At 42.8% G+C, this 14350-nt stretch overlaps 1 protein-coding gene across 1 annotated transcript in view; it reads left to right on the top strand.

The window, feature by feature from the left end:
- Rapgef5 (Rap guanine nucleotide exchange factor (GEF) 5) overlaps positions 1–14350 on the top strand; it is a 190404-nt gene that overhangs the window by 164883 nt on the left and 11171 nt on the right. The window contains exons 20-23 of the mRNA XM_005377379.2: positions 2985–3075; positions 6982–7032; positions 7908–7995; positions 13829–13893. Of these exons, the coding sequence (XP_005377436.1) occupies positions 2985–3075; positions 6982–7032; positions 7908–7995; positions 13829–13893 (295 nt within the window). The remainder of the gene's footprint in view (positions 1–2984; positions 3076–6981; positions 7033–7907; positions 7996–13828; positions 13894–14350) is intronic.

Raw genomic sequence — 14350 nt, 5'->3', positions numbered from 1 at the left:
CTTTTTTTTGTCTTTTTGAGACAGGGTCTTGCTATGCAGTTCAGGCTGGCCTTGAACTCACTTTGTAGCTGAGGCTGGTCTCGAACTCACAACGATCCTCCTGCCTCAGCCTCCCAAATGCTGGGTTTACATGCGTGCACCACCACACCCAGCAAGCAATGATTCTGAATAAAAAAGGAATAATAATTTTTACCATTAAAAGTATGACATCTCCTCAAAAGTTCTTGTGTTCAACTTGAGCAAATGCTATGTGGAAGACTTTTTCTATACTCAGCAGTCGGATATGGACAGAATATAAAATATGAAATAAGCACACACTGTAGCCATAAGCAGCCCACTGTCAAGTAGGGATGGTATAACTGGTGGGGCCTCCATGAGAAGGGTACCCAGGAGTAGAGAGAGCGCCAACTGGGCTGCTTCTGGCAGGGGAGGGAGCGTTCTTACAAGAGCCTCAGCAGAAGAGTCAGTATTTCCCATCGTCAAACAAGAGATGGACTAATTCATATCTGTTTTGGCTGCTGTGAGCTTTCAAGTCATGTGATGAGGCAGAAAGGGTAGAAGAAACCAAGCAAATGGCAAGAGGAGGGTAGAGTCACAGTACAGAACTAAGCCTTAGGCAGCAGCAGTTCTCAGAAACAGGTGAGTCTTAAGACCAGGGTTTTCCTGCTTCAGTTCATTCATGAAATGTCCCAAGCATGATCTACCCAGAAGAGAGTTGGCAAGAAAGCAAGCAAAGGGATCAGCTGGCCTGGGCCCCAGGCCTCCCTACCGCCCATGGACTATGGGCAGAGCCAGAGCTGGCAGGACTCAGGGAAAGGCCATGCTGGGGAGGCTGCACAGTGAGGTGCCTGCAGGACGTGTGTCACCCAGGTATCTCTGACACTAGGTGTGGAGGCAGCAGTGACTTTCCAGCTCCGCTGTTCACGGGCCTGGGCCTTCCTCCCCATCCTGGAGCCCAGGCTCTACTGGGCAGGATGCAGTCTACAAGGCAGGCAGGACCTGCCTGAAAGCAGCTTCTGTGTTTCCCTAGTTACTCTACCAGCACACACCATTGCCCAGGTTCTGAACTGCACATCCTTTTTCCCTCCCTGTGCCACTGGAATTGTTACAGCTTTGGCAGACAGCAGTTTGTGGTATACGATGAAAACCTTTAAAGTCTTCATAGCTTTTGTCCTATGCCACAAACTGCTGTCGGCCGGAAGGTAACTCCCACCTGTGAGATATGCTGAGTTTGTACCTCACAACTTCAAACAGCGGTTGAGCCCAAAGACAAAGGAGGTGAAGAGTAGGAAAGGTTTATTAAGAGAAAGCTCCTGGGAGGCTATGGGGTCCAGAAAGTGGATTGTTGCTGAAACTCTTTGTCCTGGGGGTTTTATACAGTAAAAATTACATCACAGGTTACCTTGGGTCAAACCGTGATCAACCTGTGGGAGTACAGGTATAGTCACTTAGCTAATATTGATCCAATAGAAAAATAAGGTATACAGCAAGGGTGCATAACATGGAGAGAGGCAAAGAGCATGGAAGGGGGAGGAGCCAGGCTCAGAGTGTTCTGGTTATCTGTCTGCATGTCACGTTGTTTCTCTGTGCTTCTTATATTATTTAGGGTTACTGGACCAGATGGTGCTAGTTACAGTGCAGCTTTGAGCTGTTGTTTGTCACTAGGAAGACTCACAGGCCTAACCATCCTGTCTCCATCTCAGGGCTTCATTTCTATCAACTCAGACTTCGATCACAGGCCTGGTTTGCTTCACGTCTATTCTGATTCCATCTCCTACCTGGCCCCTTGCTAACCACCTGTCAGTCTCTACCTAACTTAGCTATCTGCAGTACCATCACTTAATGACTGGCAGTCCAACTTAATGGGAAAAAATTTCACGAAACAGCAGAAAAACCTGTGCATAAAAATATTCATTGTAACATTTTATATAAACAGAGGAATGTCTCCACTAGCGGAGGAAGTGAGCAAACCGTGGAATATGTCTTTGATGACATACTTTTTACCATTGATGGTGGTAACGAAGAATACAATCTAAGATGGTATTTAACTAGAAAAGCAGGCTGCAGAGTTGTTCAGACCCGGCTCCCAATTTCCATGTGAGACACTGAAAGAGTCGGCACAGGAGGGCAACTGAACTGATGCACACTGGGAACCCGTTCTCGCGCTGCTGACTGCTAAACACATTCAGATTTGTTCCTATTTAATTGTCAAGGTAGGGCTGTATCTTAAAAAGTGCTTACCTCAGAAGAGTGTTTTTGAGCACAGTCCACATAAAGAAGTATTTGGAATTCACAGCCTGTTCTGACTGACCCGGAAGTCCAGGCCCTCTGGGCCAGCTGGCTTGGAAACTAGGTGTGAGTGCAGACTTGACTGATGTTGTATAGAAGGGATAACCTTAGGATAACCTTACAGAGTGACTGAACAGAATTCAGTATGATCCTTCCTAATTTTTATCATATTTCCTTTACTTCTTCAAATGAGAAGTCTAAGGCAGCGTCCCTATAGTATGTGCCATATTTTAAGTATATGTGGGATGTGGTAGGCATTTTGTTGGTGGCAGTGTATCTAAGTGGAGTGGGAGGGGGAGCCTAAACTGGGGCAAGTAGGGCTTGTCTATCAGAAATCATGACAACATGCTGATGACAGAGACAGGACCACAGTGCTGTACAGCCGGAATGTGGGTACACAGAGAAACGTGAATTCAGAGAGCATTCGTAGGAACCGTAAATGCATACAAGATAGGTTTTAAAAGAGGAATCTTATGTAATGTCAGGAGAGTGTCAGGGCAGAGGTCTTTTCCTGAGGCAAGGAGGGAATCATTTCTTTTGGGTTAGAAACAGCTGAGGGGCTGCCACCCCTCCGCAGGCATGGAAGGGTAGGCTGAACTCCATGGCCTGAAAGGGGCTTTTCAACCTTATCTTGCGTGTTCACCCATTGAAAGAATGTTTGCTGAAAGTGTCTTCTGCTTTGCTTTATTCCATAGTTGCAAAGCCCAGAGAAACCTGAATTCTTTCTTTGCTATTGTGATGGGTCTCAACACTGCTTCTGTCAGCCGACTGTCGCAGACCTGGGAGGTAAGCCTGGGGCTTTCATGGGGAGGAGGGGGTAAGAAAACATGACACGGAAAGTCTGAATTTAAAATGAATTTGCTTAAGTGGTTTACATGAGATATTATACTAAACTGAAAATGGAAAAGTGATGTGTTAAAGTGGTCCAGAGCATTTCCATCAGATGGTCTTTACAGTGGTTCTCTAAATGCAAATTAAAACAACACAGAAATTCCATCTTAACTCTAGAAATAATGTCTATCATCAAGAAATCAAATAGTAACAAATGCTGGTGAAGCTGGGGTTGTGGGGAGCCCTTCTACATTATTGGTGGTGATGTACACTAGTACAACCACTATAGAAACCAGTATGGAGAACCCAAAAATAAAAATATAAATTCCATTTGGCCCAGTTATTCCCCTTTTAGGTATCTTCCCAAAAGAGTGAAAGTCATCATATTACAGTGATGCATGTGTATCTGTGTTTATAGCAGCACAACTCATAATAGCTAAATCTTGGAAACAGCCTCTATGTCCATCAGCAGACGAGTGGATAAGGAACATGTGGTATTACACACGACAGAGTGCTGCTGTACTGTAAAGGATGAACTCCGGTCATTTGTAGGAAAATGGATACACTTTGAGGTCGTAATGTTAAGTGAAATAAATCAAACACACAACTGTAAATATCACATGGTTTCTCTTACATTTCCAAATATCAATAAAGGGCTGGGGGTGTAGCTCAGTGGCATAAGCACCTGCCTGGCAAGCGCAAGGTCGTGAGTTTGATCCCTGGTAAAAAAAAAAAAAAAAAAAAAAAAAAAAGACCTATGGCCTGAGAAGGAGAGCTTGAGTTCTCTTTCTCTAGCCAAATATCAATAAAGAGGAAATCATAGGATAGGTAATAGAAAGTAGGGAGGTAGATCTTTCTCAAATGGAAAGAGCCTCAAGAGATGGAGAGGATGGGGATGGAAGAGGATGGGAGGGAGTAAAAAAAGAACTAAGATGTGTTATACGCATGTGCCAACTCCCCACAGGGGGTGTAATCATTAGGTGCTACAAACATGCACTAATAAAAAACACAAGGAAAGTAAAATGGTTCTGTAATATACACGAAAGAGATACACATTGTGAAATGTGTGTAGAATTAGCCTCCGCTTCTGGGTTCTGAGTCCCTGGTACCGTGCTCCAGGTCTGCGCTGGCCTGCGTGGAGGTGAGCAAAAGTGGTTTTGCTGCAGTGGTTGTGAATTTAAGCTCTAGGGCCTCCTGCTTCCAGGCCTCAGGCAGTGTGTTCACATAGATGATGAACATCTTGTGCCATCTGCAGAAGTAATTTTATATTCTTTTTCTTAAAGAAGGCCCACGACATGTAATCAAGTTCAGGCCTCACACAGTAAAGTTCAGGCTTTGCTTCCTTCTATGCTGAAGGCCGTTTGAGTAGTAAGATGAAGAAGCCCACTCAGGTTCACACACACGGACTTGCAGGCCATGGGTGGGGAGAACTGGCCCCCGGGACCTGCCAGCTCGCCCAGGTCTCTCCCAGGCCCCAGCTCTTTGTTCCCGGTGTTTACTTCCTTCAGTATCCTTTTTCTTCTGTGCACCATTGCTCTCCCTCACCCTTTCCCTGCAGGACCTTGTCTTCTCACTGTGGGCCATGGCCTGTGGGTGGCTCACTGGCCCTCTGGGCTTCTCTCCAAGTCCTCTTCCATTCTATTCCATTTGCTCACTGAGCCATTCTCTCATGACTCCCTGTCCCAACTCCCCCAACGGACAAGCTGATGGGCCACCCTGTTGTTCCACTGAGTCTCAGCAGAGGTCTCCGGGCAGGCCATAGGTTCACCCTGCGGTCAGGCGGCCCCCAGTGGAAGGCATTGGGATGACCCAGGGTCAGGGTCAGTGCACCTGAAAGGGGTTCAGAAGAAAAGAAATGCTTTCCTGCTGTGGACAAGCAAACGAGACGTTTTGCTCATCTTAAGATTGAAAGAGAGGAGTGACAGATTCCACAAATGATCAGAGCAGGAGGGAAACAGATGGTAGCGGGGGACTGTGAGGAGTAGAATTAGAGTTAAACCTCAAAAGAAATATTGGGAGGAAAATAATTCAATTAAACTCAAATAGCATGCGTTCAGTCAGTGTCTGACCCTCTGCTGTGTGCAGGGCACTGCAGTAGCCCCTTGGCAGATAGAAACAGTGTGAATATGATGAAGGAACTGTTGGACCAAGTCCCACTGGGTGAGGGAGGAGTGCGTGGGGAAGCTCATTCTGCCGCAGGTAGCTAAGAAGACCCTCAGTGAGAAGCCCCAAGCAGCGGGGCATTGGAGGATGAGCTGGGGATTGCTGAAGGAGGGAGTGGGGATCTCACACAGAGATGACCGCAGGGTCTTTGGATCTTTAGATCTGGTGACTAAAGAATGAAAGTGATCACATTCTCCTGCGTGGTTAATATAGGGCAAGTAGCAGATTTGAGGAGCTAGATTAGAGGTCAGCAACTTGTTAGTAAAGGACCAGATAGTAAATATTTTTAGGCAGTACAAACTATAACTCCTTAACTCAGCCATTGTAGTACAGGAACACCATGGTTAATGTATAAATGAATGGTCGTGGCAGTGTTCCAATAAAACTTTATTTATGAAAGCAGGGAGAGAGCCAGATCTGGCTCCTGGCTAATCTCTGAGTAGATCAAATTAACGACACACTGAGCTTCAGGTGCCACTTCATGTGGGATATCAAAGATTTGCAGCTTGAAAGAAGCAGTAAAGACTTGAATGTGGTGGTACATGCCTTAATCCTAGCACTTGAGGCTGAGGCAGGAGGATCACCACAAATTCAAGGCCAATCTGGGCTATATACAAAGATGCTGTCTTTAAAAAAACAAAAAACAAAAAACAAACAGTAGAAACAGTTGCAAAACTTTACCTTTTGTATCTTCTCATCCATTCATGGGGAAGGGACAATGGTTTCCAACAAATTAAACTGCCTGTTTGCTGAAATAAACAATCCAGACGCAGAACTGCCAAATTGAAAAATCTGTTTATAGATAATTTAAAAGTCTAATGGAGTTTGCCTCATTATTTTGATTCAATTTGGAAACAGAATTCCACCAACATCTTGAACTCTCTCATTGATGGCTGGAATTTATTAAGTGCCAGCCATGCACCCTACACGTTTCATGAACTTCCTGTGCCTGCAGCTGAAGAAACTGAGATCTTAAGAGCTTGGAGACTCGCACCAAACCACAGAGCTGCAAGGGGGCAGAATCAAAATTTACACTGAGCCTGACTGCAGGCGAGAGCTCTGTACCGTGGAAGGTTGCTGAGTCAGTATGAAAAGCATCCAGTTCTTCACTTGTGTTAAAAGTCGGGCTGGGACGTTCCAAGTGTGTTTGTTCTGTTTTTCCCTGTGGCCCAAATTTTATGTTCCCATCCTCTGTCATTATATATGCTACCTGTTGATGTAGTTGAGCTTCACAACTCAGTGATTATACCCATTACAGCGCAAGCTCGCTCACTGAAATCGTGGCCCTTCACTATTTAGCCCTTTGCTGTGAAACACAATTACATCATTTATATAAAAACTCAGCCTGCATTATGATTTGGTATTCAGCAAGACTGTTAAGAAGATGAGCACATTCATCAAAGGTAGGACGTGGAACTGGAATCTAAGTTTTTATTAAATAATCACCAGGGTATGGAATGTCTACCCAGCTAGATTCCTGAATCACGTGGCTGTTCAGCTATTTTTAGCTACATTCCTAAGGAGTAGCCTATTAAAAGGATGATGAAGACTATGTAATGAGAAGCAATCAGGAGAGAGCTGGAAGGTAGAGGTATTTATGCTCTGAAATGCAGCACAAGTAAGCACAACTTAATGAAAAATCCTCTCCGTGCTCAAAATAACTGTCTTCTGTGAACTTTCGGTTTTTGTGTTTTTTAGAAAATCCCTGGGAAGTTTAAGAAACTTTTCTCTGAACTGGAAAGTTTAACAGTAAGTAGCTGAACTAAAGAGGCCTTATTCTTCTAGTTAATCTCCTGGATTATAATGGTTGGTTTCTGCATTCTATGATGTCACGTAGCTTAGACTGGTTTTGCTTACATATGGAAAATGTAGCTTTGTTTCTTAAGGAATGAGGCAAAATGACAGTTAATGCTTCTTCCTCACCCTCTACAAAGGTGATGAGTGTGGTCCTTTTAGTGTGATTTTCAAAAGGCAGATTTTTAAGCACATTCCAGTTCAAAGCCTACACAATGAATCAGTATAAACTTAGCGTGTAGGGGCTGGGGATGCAGCTCAGTGGCACAGCGCCTGCCTGGCAAGAGTGAGGTTGTGAGTTCAATTCCTGGTACCAGAAAAAAAAAAAAAGGTAAACTTATCGTGTAATTAGCGTCCTATGTCTTATTGTTTTCACTTTGTCTTAGGTTAAGATGCAAAGTGTATAGTTTCTTTTTAGAACAATACAACAGTGCTCTCTTGTTTTCCTCCTCACTGCCTGTGCATTGAGAGGGCAGTTTTTCTCTGCGGTGTACCTAACAAAAGACCGACATTACCTCATGACCAAAATTATGCAGAGGAAACTGTGCTTAAAGAACCTACTTGAAGAAAATAATAGGGTAATCAAAGGTGTCTCTCTTTTGCAGTCATTCCCCTTTATTGTAAACCAATAACTTGAGTTTCATTCATTGCCTAGATTTCCTGCCCTAATTTAGTGAGTTTATTCTCCTAGGAAACCTTTATCTACTTCATTTGTAGGAAGAACCTCTCTATATCTAAATCATGTTCAAATTGTATAGGAAAAAGAGGTTGAGAATTGTTTCTATTGCACATTGATTTTCTTTCTTTTTATAATCTGCTTGGTTTGGCAGGACCCTTCCTTAAATCACAAAGCCTACAGAGATGCATTCAAAAAGATGAAGCCACCAAAAATCCCTTTCATGCCCTTATTGCTTAAAGGTAATGATTTTCTATCTCTTATGCTGTGTAACTCTATCATCCAGAAATTTATCGTTCTGACTACAGAAGGCACAAAAGGAATCCTCAGTATATTGGATTGCAGTCATTTGCATATTCAAACTTGTTTACTTTTGATAGTTCTTGAAATACTTATTTTTTAAATACCTTGAGGGGGCTGGGGATTTAGCTCAGCGGCTAAAAGCGCCTGCCTGGCAAGTGCAAGGTCGTGAGTTCGGTTCCCAGTACCAGAGAAAAACCAAAAAAAATAAAAAAAATAAAAAAAAAATAAATACCTTGAATGCTTAACTGTGCTTGAACAGATATCAAAGCATTTTACACTTGACTCATTAAACTTGACTTTTGTGTTTTATTTTATTTTGCTTCTTTTTTTTTTTGGTACTGGGAATCAAGACTCAGGACCTTGCACTTGCCAAGCAGGCACTGTGCCTCTGAGCTATGTCCCCAACCCTTTTACTTTGCTTCTAATTCCTGTATTATTTTCTTTTGAGTCTGTGATGTAGTTAATTCAAACAAGAAAAAGGCTGGCATTTAAAAACCCCAGTGGTGACAGGCTGTGCTCAGAGACACAGCCCACAGTGTACTGACATGTGAGAAATCCCTTTGGTGAACACACGCAATACAATGCTTGGAAATCACTAGGAGTGTACCTCCTGTTTCCAAGGTATGCGGTCCAGTTGGGAAAGTATTAGACAGCTCCAGGTTAGACTGTTGAGCTGTCTTCTATAGCTCACCCCATAATTCATCATGAAACCTGTCAGTTCAGCTCTCAGTCGTCTCTCTTTCAAACCAAGGACATTAATGAAAGAGAGCTCTCTGGAATCTGGCCTATTCTCCTGGCATTCTGTGTATATCTTTACCTGTGTGCTTCTGAGAGAAAGAGGACTTGGGAATTTTTCCTGACTATATTGTAATTCTTTCAAGGGATTTATAGGCATAGTCCTTCATCCAGCCTCTGGCCTCAGAGGTAGCTCCTGCTGGGTCAGGCCTCAATAATTGGACACTTATAGGTGATTCTGGAAATGAGTCGCCTGGGAATGGCATTGCTGACTGGGTTGGCCACCCTCATTCCCTCCTCCACCCAGTGCCACCTCTGCTGGCAGGCACCTGGATTACCTCTCCTGACACTCCCAAGAACCACCCAAGTCTGGAGACTTGTGAGTTACTGTGCCTGCATGCAGCCACTCCTGTAGTCCTCACCTAATATGAAGCCAGAATCCCTGTGAGACATAAATATAATGTTAGGACATTTGAGAGATGTACAGAATGCTTCACTCAAGCTGAAAAGATTCTATTAAATATAAATGGGTAAAATAAGGAGAGATTGCAATGCCAAAATAACAATTTAAAAATTCAGGTGATTCTTTTTTCTTCGCTTATTTGCTTTTAAGATAAGTTTATTCAGATTCCTGCTTTTTATTTGCAAAATAAAATGACTTGAAACAGTAAATACTTTTAAAGTTATGAGAAATAAATGGACAGTGTTCCTTTAACTTAATTAGCAAACAGAGCTTTCTGCTCTACATTAATGTTCCTTCTCCCAAAATGTTTGGTGCAGTGAAGTGCTTCGTGCATCTTAGTTGGATGCAATTTTCTGCTCTGCTGAGTTTATCAAGACCTTTTTGTTGGCAGCAAAACAAATTTGCCTTTTTTCTACTGAAACACATTCACTCATTGCAAAAGAACAAGTAGTAAATTAAACATTTTTTTCTCTTTTCATTAGAAGTCTTCTTGAGTTTAAATAAGCACCATTTTTTCTTTATAAAAATTAAACAGTGTCAGCTTTATTCTCAGTGAAAGTTACCATTTTTGTCAGAAATCATTTCCAAGCCAAACGGGATGAAAATTTTAAAGGTAGATAGTTAATAGATAGATAGATAGATAGATAGATAGATAGATAGATAGATAATCATGCCTGAAATGAGATACTAAGATATCTTGGGAAAAAATACATAACTATAATCCTTAGTTTTGTTTCTTTCAGCTGTGTGTGTGTGTGTGTGTGTGTGTGTGTGTGGTTTTGGGGCGGTTGGGTCTACCAGGTTGGTTTGGTTTGGCTTTTTGAGATAGGTTGTCACTATGTAGCTCAGGCTGGTCTTCAACTCACTAAGTAGGTCATGCTGGCCTCAACCTCCTGACAATCCTCTTGCTTCAGCCTCCTGAGTGGTGAGGTTATAGACATGAACAACCACCCCCGGGGATTCTTAGGTTTTTAAGTTGTATAATTATTTTTAAAGTTGTATTGAACTATTTTAGAGCAACTACCTGAATTTTTCATAAAACCTCTTATTCCTACCTCTTTTTACATTATATTTTGAGTTGCTTTTAATTAGAAAATAGGACCACACCAAACCACTTTGGGAGTTTAGGAAGGTTAGGCCTCTTCTGTTTCAGTGATTGAAATAGTCAGTTCCCAGTAAGTACGTAGATTATCAAGTAAGTAGATTACCTGAGGATGGTTTAGCCATCGTTTTCCTCTTTCCCAGTTGAATTGTCCAGCTTACTGATATACTTTCCCCGTACTGTGCTGTGGCATCAGTTCAGAGGGGATTAATGGGAAACCCTAAGTCAGCATTGGGAAAGGATCCCGCTAAGGTGTGTGAGTAATGTGTGAGTAGTGTGTGTGCAGCTTGGAGACAGTGGTCCCTTGTGTTAGGTGAAAGATCCAGAGGTGTTTGGGGAGTAACTGAATTCCTATTGGGGTTGTTTGTATTTTACAGTGAAGATTACTGTTGAAGATTTGTGTTATTTGAAGGAAAAGAATGTTGTGTGTTTCTTCCTCATTTTCCACTTGCCATTTCTTCAAATAGTGTCCCTTCATCTCGTAGTCCTATTTTATGAGGAGGTTCAAGAGTGCACAGTTGTCTCCAGGTGAAAGGGGCTTTGCAAGTCACACCTTGTCTTAGTTACTTTTCTCTCATTGCTGAGACAAAATACCTGACACCCAGAATTAAGGAAGGTAAGGTTTATTTAGCTCACAATTTGTGGAGGTTTCAGTCCATACTCGGCTGGCTCCAAGGCAGAGTGGTACATGGCAGAGGGCAACAGTTCATGGCGGCAGAAAACAGCAAAATTAACAAAAATAGAAAGGGAGGAGCCGCAGAGAGCAACCTCTTTCCCTCCCTTACACTATATGAAAACTACCCACCCCAGGGCGGGTGTATCACTCACACCCATAATCCCAGCACTGGACATGAATCAGTCACAAACTCTAGAAGCCCAACCAGTGACTGCATGAGACAAACCATAACACACCCCAAACTTAAATTTGCACATTTGAATTTTGGTGGCCAGTCGCCTGTTCCTTCTTGTTTTTCATTCACTCCTCATCCCACCCCTGCATTTAATAGCATCAAAACCATCAGCCTCTCAAAGCCTTTCCACTTCCTTGGATTGCAGCCTCCAGCCCCTACATCTGCTCCCTGCTTGCAGCCCCCTCTGGTCCTTCCCTTCCTCATGCCTACACCGGCATCAGTCCTACACAGCCCTGAGCTTAGGGAGCAGCGGTCCCATCTGCTGCCCTCAAGGCTCTGAGAGTTATTAAGAGGGAATTTCCAGGAGTAGAAGAGATTTAAAGCAGGAGGGACTATGTACAGGGAGTGGTGAGGGAAACATTTCCGTAGGTTGACTATAACTGGCCATAAGAAAAGTCTTAAGTCTTTTTTTTCTTTTCCTTGTGGTGCTAGGGGTCAAACTCAGGGCCTTGGACATACACAGAAAGGCCGTTACCTCTGAGCTGTGTCTCCCACCCATTCAAGTCCTTAACTTGAGGTGCCTGGGGAGCCCAAGAGGAAGCGGTCCCAGCCTCTCTGAGTTTGAATCCTGGCTTTGGCATTGTAATTAGGAACATGTCAGCTGTGGACATGCTTTGTGCCCCAGTTTCTTCACATGCTTCCCTTCTGGAGTTTTACTTTATAGTGTTTTACAAGGATGAAATGTGTTAATCCAGGTAAAGCACTTCAAGTTGTATCTCGAATTATTGTCACTGTCCTCATCATCACTTATAGGAATGTGGGAGAGCTGTGACAGGATAACCTTGTAACCCTGGGGGGAGTTCGGCCCACGCAGCTCTGAGAGGTATCTGCAGCCTGGACCTCTCGGGAAGAAAGTACAGGCCCAGGCTCCAGGGTGTGTAGTGTAGACAGAGTGGGCCCAGTGTTTGATCTGCAAAAGATAAAAGCAAACTCTTTGGACTGCTGTTTTTTATAATTACTGTGTCATGGAAAGCTTACAGTTATTTGCAAAATTGCAAAAGATAGCAACCAGTTTGTTAGAAGATTGTTGAATTAATTGGGAATCATTTAGCTACCAGAACATCAGTTGGAAAAAAAGAAGGTAGGAAAAGAAGCTCACAAAAACATTACAGGCCATCCTAGAAGCTGTGTACAAGGATGCCATGGAGACAGAGTTGTACCATGCTCAGAGCTCGCTGGTCCAGTGCTCTGAGGGCAGGTTTCAGGAGCACCTTTTTTTTTTTTTTTTTTTTTGTCTTTTTGAGACAGGGTCTCACTATGCAGTTCAGGCTGGCCTTGAGCTCATTTTATAGCCCAAGTTGGTCTCAAACTCACAACGGTTCTCTGCCTCAGCCTCCGGAGTGCTGAGATTACAGGCGTGCGCTGCCACACCTGGCTAGGAGCACCTATCTCTTAATATCTGTTGTGGATCTCCAAAATAAAAGTCTTCGTGTAAATATGATCTCTTTCCAATTATAGTTTTAGAGCTGCTATTCTCCCTCTTTTCAAACAGATTATCTTAGTGAGACTTTCGAACATTTTTATTTGGTTGACCCTCCAAGTTCACAGTATACCACGAGTACTTGCATGTCCTTTAATTTGTAGCGCATTTCTTATTGTGATCCTTGTCTGCGGGGCCTTCCTCATGCTCAGTATGGATTCTCTGATCTCAGTTTGTGTACATAATTCTCAGAGTTTCAGTCACTCTTTAATGTGTCTAATTCCCAAATCCGTATCGCCTTGGTTGATTTGTTTCTGGTGGTACAGGAGCTGGAGCTGCGGGAGGGCGTGAAGCTGCACCTCCCACTCCTCAGTCCCTTAAAATCTAGTGAGTCTCGAGTCACATTTATCTTCCCTTCCTCCGCATGTACTTTCATTCTGTTTTCCTTGTTTTAGTTTCATCGCTGGTGTTTTCCCTCTACCCAGTCAGATGGGGCCAGAAATCTTGGCATTTTTAAACATTCCCCTTTCGTTTACTTTTTTATTTTTAACGATGCTGGAGATGGAACCCAGGGCCTCACACCCAGTAGGCAAGTGCCACCCCACTGAAAAACATTCCCCGCCCCTCACTCATGTCAAGAGCACACCATCAGGTACTAGTCTAGGGAACTGGAAATTTAAATTTAAACGTCTAAGTCTGAATCTTAACTGTTTTACGTAACATAAGTCCTATAAGCCTTGTCAGGGTTTTTTTTTTTTAAAGCAAATACATAAATATTAAAATCCTGTTGTTTGTAAGTATTCATTTACTTTTTGCTCGGTCGTCTGACTAATAATATAATGAACCAAATAAGTTACAAAATAGCATTAACGTTTGAACAGTAGATTAAACACTTCACTATAAGTGGAGAATTGCTCTTTCAGTGGTGTTACCTCATTCCCTGTCCCCGCTCCCTGCACAAACCATGAGTTTTCACATTAGCTGTTCTACACTTGCAGTTTCAAATCGCCTTACCACATGCGTGGAATAATTCTACCATATTTAAGGAAAATTCGTTAGTTGGATTGTTTCTAGACTTCTTTGGCCTTACTGCATGATCCATTCCTAATGGTGCATGTATCTTTTTGTTTTTGATTTCCAGATGTAACATTTATTCATGAAGGAAATAAAACATTTTTGGATAATCTTGTCAATTTTGAAAAACTGGTATGTAAATTTCACTATTTCTCCTTTTTCTTGCTGAAAAGAAAATGCATGCTTGTCTTTCCTGCTCTAGCAAACTAATGGTGCAACCTTTATCTCCCTTGAGCCAGAGCTTATGTTGTACATTATCGATACACAATGTATCCCAATTAAAAATAAGTGTGCTAGCAAGGGTTTGAGAACCAACCAATATGGAAATACGTGTTTCATTTTAAAAAGTGACACTTCATTAGATTAACATCAGTGTTTGAATGTCCTTTAAGGAACCAGAAATAAAAATGTAGGGCTCCTGTCAACATTTATAGTCAGGAGCCAAGCCTTGCTGCTTTTGAGATACAGGCAAGAAAGTCCTCCTGGGGAGATGTGTCAGTTCCCCAGAACCCCAAACTCAAACATGAGCCTTGGATTTCTGGGGTCTCATGTAAGGGGAAGGGCTACCCCATTACTAGCCCCTGACACA

Source organism: Chinchilla lanigera, unplaced genomic scaffold (genome assembly GCF_000276665.1).
Source record: "Chinchilla lanigera isolate Chin_1 unplaced genomic scaffold, ChiLan1.0 scaffold00009, whole genome shotgun sequence".
Lineage (NCBI taxonomy): Eukaryota > Metazoa > Chordata > Mammalia > Rodentia > Chinchillidae > Chinchilla > Chinchilla lanigera.
Note: the sequence above shows the minus strand (reverse complement) of the source record. Positions and strands in the feature narration are given on the sequence as shown.